The sequence below is a fragment of the Melanostigma gelatinosum genome, assembly GCF_949748355.1.
Source record: "Melanostigma gelatinosum genome assembly, chromosome: 12".
Taxonomy (NCBI): Eukaryota; Metazoa; Chordata; class Actinopteri; order Perciformes; family Zoarcidae; genus Melanostigma; species Melanostigma gelatinosum.
Window position 1 is genome coordinate 17,652,483 of NC_136645.1, and position 13,773 is coordinate 17,666,255.

The 13,773-nt window shown below is 40.1% G+C and overlaps 1 protein-coding gene across 2 annotated transcripts in view; it reads right to left on the reverse strand.

Moving 5' to 3' along the window:
• The window catches only part of macrod2 (mono-ADP ribosylhydrolase 2), a 381,154-nt gene extending 371,792 nt beyond the window's left edge, over nt 1-9,362 (reverse strand). For both annotated transcript variants that reach the window (XM_079280386.1, XM_079280385.1), the window contains exons 1-3: nt 9,173-9,362; nt 5,134-5,235; nt 2,590-2,703 (exon numbers count right to left, since the gene is read on the reverse strand). In XM_079280386.1, the coding sequence (XP_079136512.1) occupies nt 2,590-2,703; nt 5,134-5,235; nt 9,173-9,209 (253 nt within the window). In that variant the 5' untranslated portion in view covers nt 9,210-9,362. The remainder of the gene's footprint in view (nt 1-2,589; nt 2,704-5,133; nt 5,236-9,172) is intronic.
• Between the last annotated feature and the right edge of the window lie 4,411 nt (nt 9,363-13,773).

The following is a 13,773-nucleotide window of genomic DNA, read 5'->3' on the forward strand; positions in this document are numbered from 1 at the left end:
ATTGCAAACATGCAGCATGCATGACAAAACCTTGTTGCACAAATGTTGTGCCTTTGGCTTATAGAATAAATTCAAAATGTTATGTGATAAAACAAAAGAACAGGTCAGCTGAAAACAAGCTAGAAGCACTGCAGCTTTACTTACTTCCTGGACAGTTAACATTTGGGAGTAATTGTTCACTCCTGTGAGCTACAGTCAATGCATTTAGAAAACCATGATGCTAATGCAGTCTTAAAAAATAAGAAATCATAATATGTAATGATCAAAATGTTACCATTTCATCTCGCATATCAGTATGATATCTTGATGCTAAATTGCTTTGTTCGACTGCAAGAAAAATACAGTCTTAACACTGCAAGCAGGTGGGCCAGCACAGGATTATACCAGCTGTACTTCAGTTCATCTCCACTGAACACACAAGAGGGTATAACATGTAGTCTAAATATGTGAATAGTGGAACATGTATTCCTGCCTTCACGTCTCCATACATTTTACACAGCAACCTTCACCGACATCACTGCACTTGTTTGAGAAAAGACATTCTGAGAGACGGTTCATTAAGCTTTGGGCTAATATTGTTTCTCATAAGTCTCACACTTCATAGGCAGCAGTCTACTGGCAGCATGAGAAAATGGAAGTACTGCCGGCTACAGATTGGAAACAGTGAATAGATGAAAGGCAAGAAGTTGAACGGACTTTCCAAAGATCTTATCGAAATCCATGCTCAACATCCGCAATGTTTGTTCACATGCAGCTCAGAACTTTGTTACGCACTACAATTTGGACAAGCGCCACGACAGCCTGAGCCTATTCAACTAATACATAGTTTGTAACCACCATTTATCATGTCATACTATAAAATCTAAGTCTTTTCTTACCAATGACAAAAAATAACCATGGTTTGGAGCACTCTATTCACATTAACATAGACAACATACTACTATTGCTGAGCAGAACCGTCATAGATAGTGGATGGAAACTGGGCAGTAAAGTCCACCACTGTACTGTGTGCTCTTATCAGTCCAACCACCTGTACAATAGACAACTGGTCCTGCAGTCTCAATAGAGCAGCAGTGGGCCAACTGCTGAGACCTTCTGGAAATTATTAAAGGCTTCAGCAATTCCTTCAACCTTTCAGACCCTCTGACAGCCTGCTAAGCAGAATGAATTACCTCCTGGCCACCATGCAGCTCAATCAGAGCCTGGACGTCTGGCAGCATTAACTGCTGAAATAAACTGCCCGCCTTTACAAAAGTATTCAACAGTTTAAAACAAAAAAGGTGCAATGCTCCCTCCTGCACCTCATTTCCATTCTCATTTGCCCTATTTTTCACTTAATAAAAACCCTGCTCGCCTTAGTCACTGTCTTAACCTTAGTTTGTTTAAATATACTAACTGTAAAGAACATAGACTGGTGACAAAATGGGGTAAAAGTGCATCAGTCTATACTATACCACCCATCAGTGGCTCTTACCATGAATAAAATCTATCTTCACAGAGCTTAGATATGTCTAAATAGCATCCAGACATGTAGCAGTTATCAAAAAAACCAAAACAACTTGAAGAGTATAATATCAGCTACAGATGCTACATTTGTAAAAAGGTCAAAATGTTGATGAAGCAAGAAAATTGCCATGACATTTAAGTGTGTGTCAGGTGTTTGTGTACTAAACCCCATATTTGTCTTCTACATGATGCTGATGAGAATGTCATGTCACCCTATCCTCATCACATCAGGATGGGTATTTACATAATATATTACATTCATTAGCCTTATCCCACAGATCAGTCTGTTTATCACATCTGTTAATCTTATAAATAATCAGATTAACAGATGCATAAATTACAGAGTAATTTCACAGGAGATGCACAATGCTTGGTAGACTGTAATGCGTGTGTGTTTGCAAATACCGCATGAGGAAGGTTAAAAGTTATGAAACAACTGCAGAAAGCCAAAGTAGACCATGTTTAACATACTGCTGTTATACAGCTACAGGGTGGGACTATCAAATCTATAGCTGCAAAAGAGCATCAGCTGCAGAAGCAACAGGTAAAGCAATCTTTCAGCAACTCGGATGTGTGTAGGTTGTGAGCAGACTGCAGAACATTACATAACAGGAGCACAAATCTCTGAAAAAGAAAGATCTGCTGAGTCTCTTTGATTCAACATGCTCTCCTTGAGTCACCATAACAAATCTTTACTTAACTGAAGCAATGGCTATGTGGCCGCTAATCCTTACAGCACGCGCTGCACATGCCACATTCGTGACGAACAAGATAATTGTAACTTCCAACCGAATCAGAATGAACTCAGTCATCAACCCCGTGTTTCACTGGCGTGAGGTAGGAGAAAGAGCTGCAACTACACGTTAGAAAGAAAAGGTCAGAACGGTATCTAGTCCCTGTATTGCAGCTTACGGGAGGTCAGATCCAGGAGAGCAGACACACATCACATGTGCAATGCCTCCACAACCAGCACTTTCTGAGTCTGACAGTAGAGGGCAGCAAAGGACAATTTAACAGCCGAGGTGCCTTCCAGCAGCAAACACCATCCAACAGCTCCCAAAAGGTCAAAGGGCAGATTCTTACCAGCATTGACGATGGCATCCACCTCCAAGACCGTAATATCTCCTTTGTAGAGAGATACTTTATCACTCAGCCCTCCTCCGTCCGTCTGGTCATTCCCTTCTTCTTTTTCATTGGCTGAAATAATAAAATAAACTTCAACTCCTTGCACTCGTTCAAAACAGAAGATCAAAACATTGAGCCGTCCCTCAATAAATACACACATTATTTGTTCCTTCATACAGACACAAAGCAGATTCATGAATGGTTCTCAAATGTACTTGGAAAGACTAAATCTTCACTTTAATGTGTTGATGGAGAATAGACTCAATTTTAGTTTATTCCAGTTTTCTACAAAGCAATACATAGAATTTCATTTAAAACAGTAAAAAAAGTGAAAAATACTGTACATACTGTAATATCACGACTCTAGATAGTGTTTGACATGGACACTGCAAATATGACTTCACAATTAGCATTCTCTCATTTGTATTCCTTCTTTATCATAAAAACTTTTCAAATTGTGTGATGCAAGGTGTGGTCACTTCTATGAACTGGTATATTCTGTGGATAACAAGTTTAAGCATGACAACTTTGTCGAGGATACCTCCTTTAAGAAATGTTAATAACCAAGGAGCTGTGAATCAGCAGTCTGTTTCATACTGGTTCTTAAGCACAATACATCAGCTAAGAGCCACAACAAAGTTATTATACCTTGTTTAATTTAATGCAGAGACAGCATACCACAGCAGATGTGTGCAAATCACCAAGCACAGGTTCGTCATTTTAAGCTGCCGTCTGTAACAAGACTGTAGCACTGTGCCCAAGACAAGTTTCCCCTCCGGGTCAATAAAGTTTACGCTATCTCACCAAGCATCAATTGTAGTGTGCTGTGTGAGCTGCTCGCTTGCATTCTTCATCCAACCTCATTTTTTCAATAAATGACCTCCCTGCAGCATTACGTTCACATCAGAGCACTTATATTCCATGTCAAGCCAACTACCCTAACAACTTTATGTCACCGTCTCATTTGTAACTTTAATGTTACCTTTATTCATGCTATACTAAATTACTTTATTTTTATTGAAACATGTTATTTACATAAAAGACATACTATTAATAAGAGTAACTTTGTAGCATCATTAGTTGTGACTTAGAATGCAAATGCTAGAATAATGTAAGTACTTTTGAAACTTAGCACTAAACTAACAGTGGTTGTCAAACTTTTTTTTTCAATAATATACCCCCTTTGAAATATTTTTCAGCCAAGTACGCCTTAACGCAAAACAGGTAGGAAAAAGAGAGGTAATGTTAGAACTACAATACGGTGCACCAGCAGTGTCTGGTTTACTAAGCAACAACCGTGTCACTGAAAACCCCTAAATGCTACATTTCAAGTGTTCAGTACTCTGTTCTCACTTTCTTTCTTGCTTCTTTCTCTATGTTTTCAGGTGCAAGCCACAAATACATTCCCCTGATTTTTGTCCGTTATTCATTATGGAAACTGGCTTCCCGGGTCACATGAATTATGAACTCGATTGCATTTGTTGCAGCAGTTGACAGTTTACGGCAGTTAACGATTACATTGAAAATGTCAATCTTACATTTTTTTTGTTGAAGTTATTATAGCATCATTTTAGCAATTACTGGTGTGCATGAGTGATATTTTTTAACATTTAAAGACATTTCAAGTACCCCCTGCAGTACTCCAAAGTACCCATAGGGGTACTCGTACCCCCATTTGAGAAACACTGCTGTAACCTACTTAACATTAGTTTGTGACCGTTATAAAGCTCTGTTACTGTTGGCTGACAGGTAACATTTACATATTTTCAATTAAGAAGTATGTTCTTCTTCGTTTTCTTTATTTATTTTGTCACTGTTCTTTATTTATACATGCCCCCATAATAACACTTGCCTTTAATCTAACTTTAGATGCAAAAAGGTTTAGGCTCAATGCTGTATGTTCGCCAAGAAATGATAAAGCAATAGAGGCTTGGTGAACAAAAAGACATTTTCATATTATTTTACGAACATTAGCGAATCCCCTTCCCCTCATCAAACCACTTTTTCTTTTGGTTTGCAAACCGCCTGTGCTGTCAGGTTGGGGACTAGCTGTAGCTCTTTTTAAAACCTGAAATACTGTCACTTCTTGAGAAACCATGTTAACGGTTTTTCATCTTGCCCGTCAAGCAATGTTCACCATCATGATTTTGGTTTGAATATTAACTAAAAAGAAATGAGAAATAATTTGATATTTCACACTTCAACACAGTATAACCTAATTGCAAATTTAGAAAAACATTACCAATATCATGCAAGCACCAGCATACGGAAAAATACATGCACAGCTCATTCATGTGCAGAATTTTGTTTCTCTATATTTTCAGACAAAGATAAGTATGGCTAAATGCATAAAATTGGGTAAAATACTTAAAAAACCTAAAGACTGTAATGTAATGCAGATTCATTGCATAATAACTTTGGGCTGTGGAAACGGTGCCATTATGAGTCAGCTTATTGTTGCTGAATGTCTTGAGTTGGGTGTCGCTGATAAGACTCTCTTACGTCTATTTTCCTCTCCCCAGGTTGAGATCTTGTCCAAAGATACAAAATCTTGACGGCGATACTCCTTGCGTCTCTCCTCCCGATCCAGACGGAGCAGTCTCTCTGTGGAGGAACGACGCCATACATTAAACATGAGTAAAGCCGGTCCCATGGAAGAATAGAAGAGATAAAGAGGGAAGTAGACTTGGTACTGGCATAGACAGCTAATAAATAAAATATTAATTTCCAGTGAGACACAAACTCACTTAAATCTTTGCACTTATTAATTCATCAACAACCTCACAAACTGTCTTACGGGTTCTACCCATAGCTGTAGTAGACGGATATTAGACAGTTGCTCAGACTCATCCTCCACCGCTCACCTGGTACTGCCATTATCATCATCATCATAATCAGTCATGTCCCACTCCTCACTGCTCCAGCTCCACACCTCTTTAAACTGACACTTTGACAAATGGGGATCTTAAATAAAGTGATACTTAATAATGTGATCCTGCTTCATGCATTAAAATGCCCTTTTGGATTGCATGGTCAAAGTGCAGGATCTCCAATGAAAGGGCACCCCAGGAGCTGGTAGGGTCTTACTCAAACACACTTTAGTAGTGTAGCAAGTAACACAAGTACACAGTCTACCCCACTCAATACATCAGAGGCTCTCAGCCATGTGTCATAGGGACCCAAAACAATGCAGGCTCGCCCTCCAATCAGATGCCTCACCACCATTTGATTTCCCTCATTAGTCCCTCTTCTGTGGTTGTGGGGGTGATAATTAGTGAAACTGGCTGTTGTGTGGATTGGCTGGACTGAAAATGTGCATACTCTTGTGTCTCCATGGCTCTCAGAGGAGAGCCACAGCACTACGCAACCCTGTTGCCTAAGCTGCATTGCACTCTGAAATGTTTGTCCTACCTCGCTCAAGCTCGGTGCTGCTCTGCCCCTGAAGTAATTATTATGGGACTTTATCATCTACAGGCCCTTTTCACAGCAGCCATTCTGACATTAACATTGCAGGGTAAACGCAGCAGTTTTTAACAACATTAATTATGGAACTGCTCCATTTGTGGGCCAGGGCCCTGGTATTGTGTATGCTGGCTCACTGGAGAGGCTGAGTGAGAAGTAGAGTCATTTTCTCATAGATCCACAGAATCAGACTTAGTTTTGCAACCGGAGGAGTCGCCCCCTGCCAGTAGAGAGAATGCCAGTTTTAAGACTCTTCCGCATTGGCTTCACTCGCCAGAAACGGAGGTTGCCACACACGATATAGAATGGGACAATAATACATTTTACCAATTACAACTGTGTTTATCCTGCTATGACATGTCAAAATAGCTGCTGTGTAAAAAAATGGCCAATAGTTTGCAATAGAACTTAAATGAGAAAAAGTTTGTCTGTGATGATACAAGTGCTGTGTGATACAAGTGCTGATTCTGAGATAAAGTGTTTTGGTTGCATTAGTGCATGTTGGATGAGAGTGTGAGATTAACCTTTGTTCTGAGCTGCATGGTGGTAAAGAGAACTGTGTAGTGAGTATAGAGAAATGCGTTACCTTTTTAAGCTTCTCCTAGTTACCTAAGCTGCTGTGTGCATTAAGTGAGAGTACTTCTTGTTATTCGTTTGTGGGTTTTACTGCAAATTCCAACACCACCGGCCGATAATGTCACACAGCTGCTGCTGCTGCTTAACCTTTGTACTGCTGCATCACTCTTGGGTCCTCACAGCTTGTTTCCTAATGTTCATCTCTATGACCGTAAAAAGAGCCTCAACTTGCTACTGAATCTCCAGAAAACACTGGGCTGTTCTGCAAAACAAGCTTCATCCTCCTTCCTCGCTTCACCGTGAAATCTCACGCCAAATAAATACCCCAGTGCACACAGCGTGGACTTTGGTCAATTAAAACATCCCCTCGATGAAAAACAGATTAAGATGAAACCGGATGTGATACGACGCTACACAAAAGCATCCTAAGAGTTTACCATAATTGGCTCTTAACAACAAAATGTTGAGGTCTAAGCTTTGATGCTTTGTCTATAATAATACAAGGATCATTAAGTCATCATTTGGCAACATCCTGCAGTAAGTCAGGCTACAATTAAAAGGTATTTCCGCAGTGGGGGATATCCAGTCTATCCCCTGTGTTGCATTTTCTCTCCCTCTTGCCCACTCCTGTCATTCCCAGGGCTGCTTTTATTCTACATGGATGAATAAAAAGCCACTTCTGAGGTTGAACACAGCAAAGCTCTCTGGACCACGCTCAAGAGCTTTGTCACTCTGCTGAACGTATCGTCATTGAAGAATCCCACAGCTTAGTTTAGATGCCACGAGAACAGGATGGGCTCACAATTAGCTTTATAAATATTATTATGAATAATACAAGTGACAAGATTGTGTTACTGGAGATGATGCTTAGTGCCTTATGATTTTTTCTAACAAAACTCTAGTGATAATGAAACACAAGGAGATTACGTTACATCTCATTTTCTGAGGTATTTTAACACCATCAATGTTCCGGTTTCATGTCTGGCACGTTTTTGCCCATTTTTAAATAAGGTTGATTGTACCAACACAACATGTATATTGATCTAGCTTTGTTGGTACTACATTTGACACAGCCTACAGTCTAGCCCTGGGTCAAAACACCAGTTAAAAATATAATCACAATAAATTCTTTAAGTTTTAGAATTTCTTTCACATTTTGACTTGCCTTGATCGCCTCTTAACACAATTTCAGCTCGAGGGTGTATGCTCAGAATATAAAATCAGATTTGCTTTGATGTTCACTCCATGCTACTACCTGTTCAAACTGGAAACATCTGGCTAAGATTATTTATTACCTTTGCTCCGAGAATTTAAAATGACCATTTTAAAGATTTTCCCATAATACACAAACAATGAGGCGCGAGTCAACAGGCTTGATGGCGGACACTGAGCGAGCTGCAGTACTTTATAAGAAGACCCAAAAATTCCAATCATTAACTCCCCAACAATATCATTATTCAAAACTATTTTTCATTTCAGTTATTATTTGAAGTCACATTCATTCTGAACAGAGGCCAGGGCTGGACATCTGTCTGTCGATGTGATAGGAACAGAAATACAGTTTCATCACATGCAGCAATGCTGCACACACCTTACGTTACACAGCACGAAGACCACAGGTGGAATGAATATCATTAATGAGGGCTCCATTCCATTCGGTGTTTACGAGCTGCAGGGACCTCGTTCTGCGCACACTTACTCGGTAACATAGATGGACAAGGTGGCATAAAGGGAATGGAGCAGCCACTAATTAATGCGATTGATTACACCTGTGCTGTACCTGCTGTGACGACGTCTAGCGTGAAAAAGCTTTACTGTGTCATGAAATGATTAACTTATGAACATAGCTAGGAGTTAGCATGTATCTCTCGGCCCCTTTGAGCAACAGCAGGTCTAGCCTGCAGCCCGCCGTGTCTCCGAAACTGAAAACACTTGGAGTCAAATAGGCGAGTTTGATAACTAGCATCATTCGCAACTTTCACGGTTTGAAACAAAGAAACTGAGTAATTGTGAATAACCACGTTTTGAAAGTATTAGACACTCCGTTCCTTTGTTGTTCCTGCGCTGGGTCTGCTGTTTTCGGCTGAAGGGATATTTAGCAGCAGAGAAGGAATTGTTTGCAACTCACTGTCTGTGTATCGCACAGGTGGACGGCAGGATGTGTTAGTTAGGGGTACTCGAACAGGTGCATTAGGGCTCGGCGCAAATCTGCGAGAGGCTGAAACGTAAGCTAATGAGCATGCAAGACTATGCAAGACTATGAGAATAGTGTTGCTGCGAATGTCAAACATGCATTACGGAAGCTAAACAGAGGCGCAACATCATCATAACATCTGTACAGCCACCGTATGGGACTGGCGAGTTGTCCAGATAGTAAAGTGCCTATTGTCACAGCATCACGGGGAGGACAGGAAGAGTGCATGTCAATCTTCTGGCATGGTTGAATTCATGCTGTCTGCCACTGAGATGATGATAGCCTCATTCTCAACAAAACAAGCCTTACCTTTTTCAGTCTTCCAGTCCTTTTTCTTTTTGCTCATGCTGCCGGAATGGTTTGACTTCGAATGGTTGTTTTTTGACTGTAGCAACCCCAGGCTCACAGTGAATAGTGCTCCGGGGGGAAGAAATGTAAAGTGAAACAGCCTCTGGACGGTTGTCTCACCTGTGAAGCTGTCAAATGTCTCTGGACTTCAGTGGGCTCAACCTACCGTGAGTGCGCCGTAAATTATGTGTACGAATACTGGCTGAATGATTGGGAGTCGAAAACCAGGAAGTGAGCACGCGATTGGTCCGGTGACTGAGTCAATCATATGAGGTCCACGCGCTGCGGAGGCATGGTAGGTTGTTTCCGGTGGGTCGTCCGACTGCCGTGTGAAGTGTTTGACTAGCCGGGCCACTCTGATGCAAACTGGAGGCTGCTATGACTCACTGCACGTAAACTTAGCGAGAAAACAGTCGTGTAAATGATATATAAATAAATACTTTTAATAGGTGTATGTTATACGACAGTGTATTTTGCAGTAGAGTTAGTGAACATTTGATCCCAATGCAAAGAAAACTGCATACAGTTATATGATAGGCTATGTTATAGAATTAGACTAGATTTGTTTTGTAGGCCAAATATTATAATAACTTTTTAATAATAATCATACTTCTGAATATTCCTATCATTCAAGCTTGTTTTATAGTTTAGAAATGATTGTTTATAGAAACTGTAAAATGAACGATGGGTTTAGTTGTGATGTGTCCATATTTTCATGATAGGGTGATTGTTTCTGATTTGCATGATATTAGCCTTGTAACCCTGGACTATAATTGCTGTGTAATTGTTTGGATCATAGCAACAGTTTTTATGATAATTTTGGCCAATAGTATCTGAGGTAACTCTTATTATGTTTTATAGTAATAATACTTTAATAACTGTCTCTAAACACACAAAAGGACACAGATTTACGGTAACCTGCACTTGTTTGTGGCAGAGGACAGCATCTCACAGGATGAACCAGATCGGACCAGCAAGTCCGGCTGTCTGAAAGGCTGGTTCCAGAGACCATCGTCTGTCATCTGTGTGTTAGCTCTGCTCTGGTCCAGACCCATCTGCTCCTGAGACCGCTGACATTATCTGAGAGTGGAAAATATCTTTCTTTTTCCCATGTCAGCAATTTTTGTTTTCACAATTACATTTATAACAGTAACTTTACAGTACATCGCCACAGCCCTTGGAATAGCAGATTAAAATGTCTACCTTTACCCTATATTCAAATATAAAAGGGAGATTTGAATGAAGTGGCCATTGCTGTTTTCTGTCTGTACTAATCAAACCAAACCACTAGATGTCGATCTTGCAACATTATAAGCAGCAGTACACACAAAGTGATGGCGTTGAGAAACTGAGACTAGAAATAAGTAAGTCAGAGTTGGCCTTACATACAATATGTTAAAACAGGTTTGTGATTTTAAACTAACCTTATAAAGACAGATATTTCACTCAGGCGTGTGGGGATTGCTGTCATCAGGCAATCTTGCGCTAAATAATCTCATATGCTCTCTCTGATATCTGGGGGAGTGATATTTAGAAGGAGACTGGTTCAAAACACCTTCGTCATCAAGCCTCGCACCCTGCTGTCTTTGTGAAAGATGCTAAATGCAAAGTGTGTGGCCCTGACCTCTGACCTTTTCTTTTGACCTTTCAATAAAGCCTCATCAATTTCTATTAGACTTGAGCGGAAGTGAAATCCTCAAGTATTTCTATTTATGCTAAACTTCTTGTTAAACTGTTATGCTATACTAAAATACACCCAACTACATTGTTTTAGGGTGATTTAAAATAACGACATTCGATGTGTCTCGTATTTGCTGTAAGTGTATAATGCAGACAACACCATGTCTGATGAGCAGCAAAAAGATACAACTTGGCTGGCTGTTCCCAGTATACTCCACATATACTCCAAAAAGGATCTATTTGTGTCAGACTGCGTAGGCAATTGTTATCGCCATGGTTACAGCACAAGGAGATTAAGCCGGTGGCTGTACCTACAAGTCACTGGCAAGAACAGCGCATCGTCTACTCTCTTGTTGGCTTGATACACATGTTTTTCATATCCCACTTATTATAATCGCAGCAACGTAATTACGGCAAGCAACACAATTATCTACAGAGAAATGCTCAAAATGTACCCATGACTTAAAGTGAGCCCAGAGGGGAAAGGAATCATAATTATGGCAATTGTTGTTTATACGTGTTCTTATGTCAATATCCGTAAGTCCTTTGATGTGTTTTTTTGTGACTGTCTGGTTTGGGTTGTATCATCATGTCTGTTCTCAGTCAGTGTCTAATGATAAAACATGATTTGTTTAATACAGCTCAAGCATATTGCTGCAGACTGAATACCTCTACTCTGTGGGGGGCTCCATGTGTTCAATTGGCCCGTAAGGCTTATCAAGCGGAGGCCTTCAATTATTTATTGTTTTTCATAATCTTGCCAATGACAATTACTAGTGAAGGAAATAGTTTTGCAGCGCTCCCGAACTGCAAGAGAACCTTTCCTGTGAGTGCTGTCTTTGACGCAATGCCAACCCTGAACATGAAAACACTAGAGTTTGGTGGTTTGTGTGGGTCCTTTTCAACCTTCTCAATCAAACGGTTGTCTGCCCCAGTCCTCCATTGAGTCCTGTCTTATATCATGCTCATCTGGTCCACACATGTAAGAAGCTATTCTGACGAAAGGAGCCAAAAACCTCTGAGAAGTACCTCGGTAGAGACGAGCCCATTGGTGCACAGTCTACCATGAGTCTGAAGCACACCTCGTCACATTCATTATGCTTGTTTATGTGTTCAGTATCTACTCTGTAGTGCACAAGAAAAACACTTGACTTGAATAATTATTTCAGTTCTAGCAGTCATTTGTTGCACCATCTGATTATATAGGCCAATCATTATTTTTCACATTATATTCTTTCCATTGTCCTGTCCCATAAATATGACTTTTTTCTTTAAATTGACAAAGTTTTCATCCTTAGTCATGGCTGCTCCTTTTATGTGTGAAAAACGTTCAGACCAGATATGAACCTTTCTTTCTAAAACTCCTCCTGTGTTCAGATTAAGCCGGTGGCTGTACCTACAAGTCACTGGCAAGTATCTATAGGCTCCTGCCCTGTATCTCAGAACTAGAGATTATAGTCTTATATCTCCAATCTCCTATACAGTATTTCTTATTTATGGCTTTGGCACCTGTTTCATTCATGATTACAACCATTTTTCTTCTTGTAGATCACAATCGCCTCTCGTCTGTAATCCATCAGCAAGAGCAATTTGTCCTGAGATGCGTTGTGATGCACTAATGTGAATATAGTGGTTTACTGAGTGGTACTTGGTTTAGTCTACGTCCTTAGACTGGGTTTGGGGTTGGATATAAAAAACATCACACTGTGTGTATTCTTTTCCTGCAGGATTCCTGTGGGTTGTAGCTTTGGCAGAATGTGTTGCTACGGCTCCCTCTGTTTATTTAACTGTATTTGATAAAGCCCCCATCCAGCATGTCTCTTCACACCAGAGCGTGCCTGCTTTCTGCCTGCTCAAAGCAGCAGGAATTCCTTCCTGATCGCTGGCTGAACCCAAGTTGAATAGATTTAGTGTGAATTGATGTTCAACATGTTCAATGCACATATGCACTACAGTCATCCAAACTGTTATGTCTTCTATGTATCAACAGTTTTATTTGCAGGATAATATTTCTCACATAGTGTTGGTGTGTTCTTTTTGATCCCAGCTCAATATTATGAAGCGATGGTGTTTTTAACTTTGCTTTTTCCCTTTTTTAAATTAAACAATAAACTAAAGCATAAAACAGAAAGGAAGAAATCTCTTTGATATTATATTGCAGACAAATCAAGGTATCTGACTGTGCACATATTCACAGTGCAGCATCTCTGCCATGACAACACAAAAACAATGCTTCAACTGCCCATCGTAGCTGAAATCATTTTTCATGTTTTCTGGTTCTAACTCTCAAGTATAATAGGAAGGCCTGAAGAAGGTCCTTTCTTTTACCATCTTCAAATATGAGGTTATATAGCACTGTAAAAGTAAAATGTTGATGCATTTGATTTCAAAGGTTACGATTCAGGTCATAGCTACTCGCAAAAAAGCCTGCGCGAGTGTGAATCTGTTCCAAGATGTAGAAGCTAAAAAGGCCTCAAATGAATCAAGTCTGTGTCGTCATGACACATCTATTAAAGAGTGAGAGAAAGAGAGACAGAGGGAGAGATAAAGTGAGCGAGAAAGAAAGAGAGAGAGAAAGATGCCATGCAATAAAGCTCCATGGTCAGACTCTAACCAGGGACGTCACATATCATTTCTAGACTTTGGAGCCACCAAGACGTCCTGATGGGAGACAAGTTGTCAATTCAAAGCATCGACCAAGTTTTCAATTTTTTGTACCACCACATCAGAATCCAAGACAAAGAGCTTGTTTCTATTCTCATCATTTTTTTCTGACAATTGAAGTCATACAGGAGAAAATCGAATTGTAGAGCATGAAAGGGCGTAGCAGTTTCCTTACTGCCAATAGCTAATAGTTTGCAGACATTTTGACACGCCAAGGT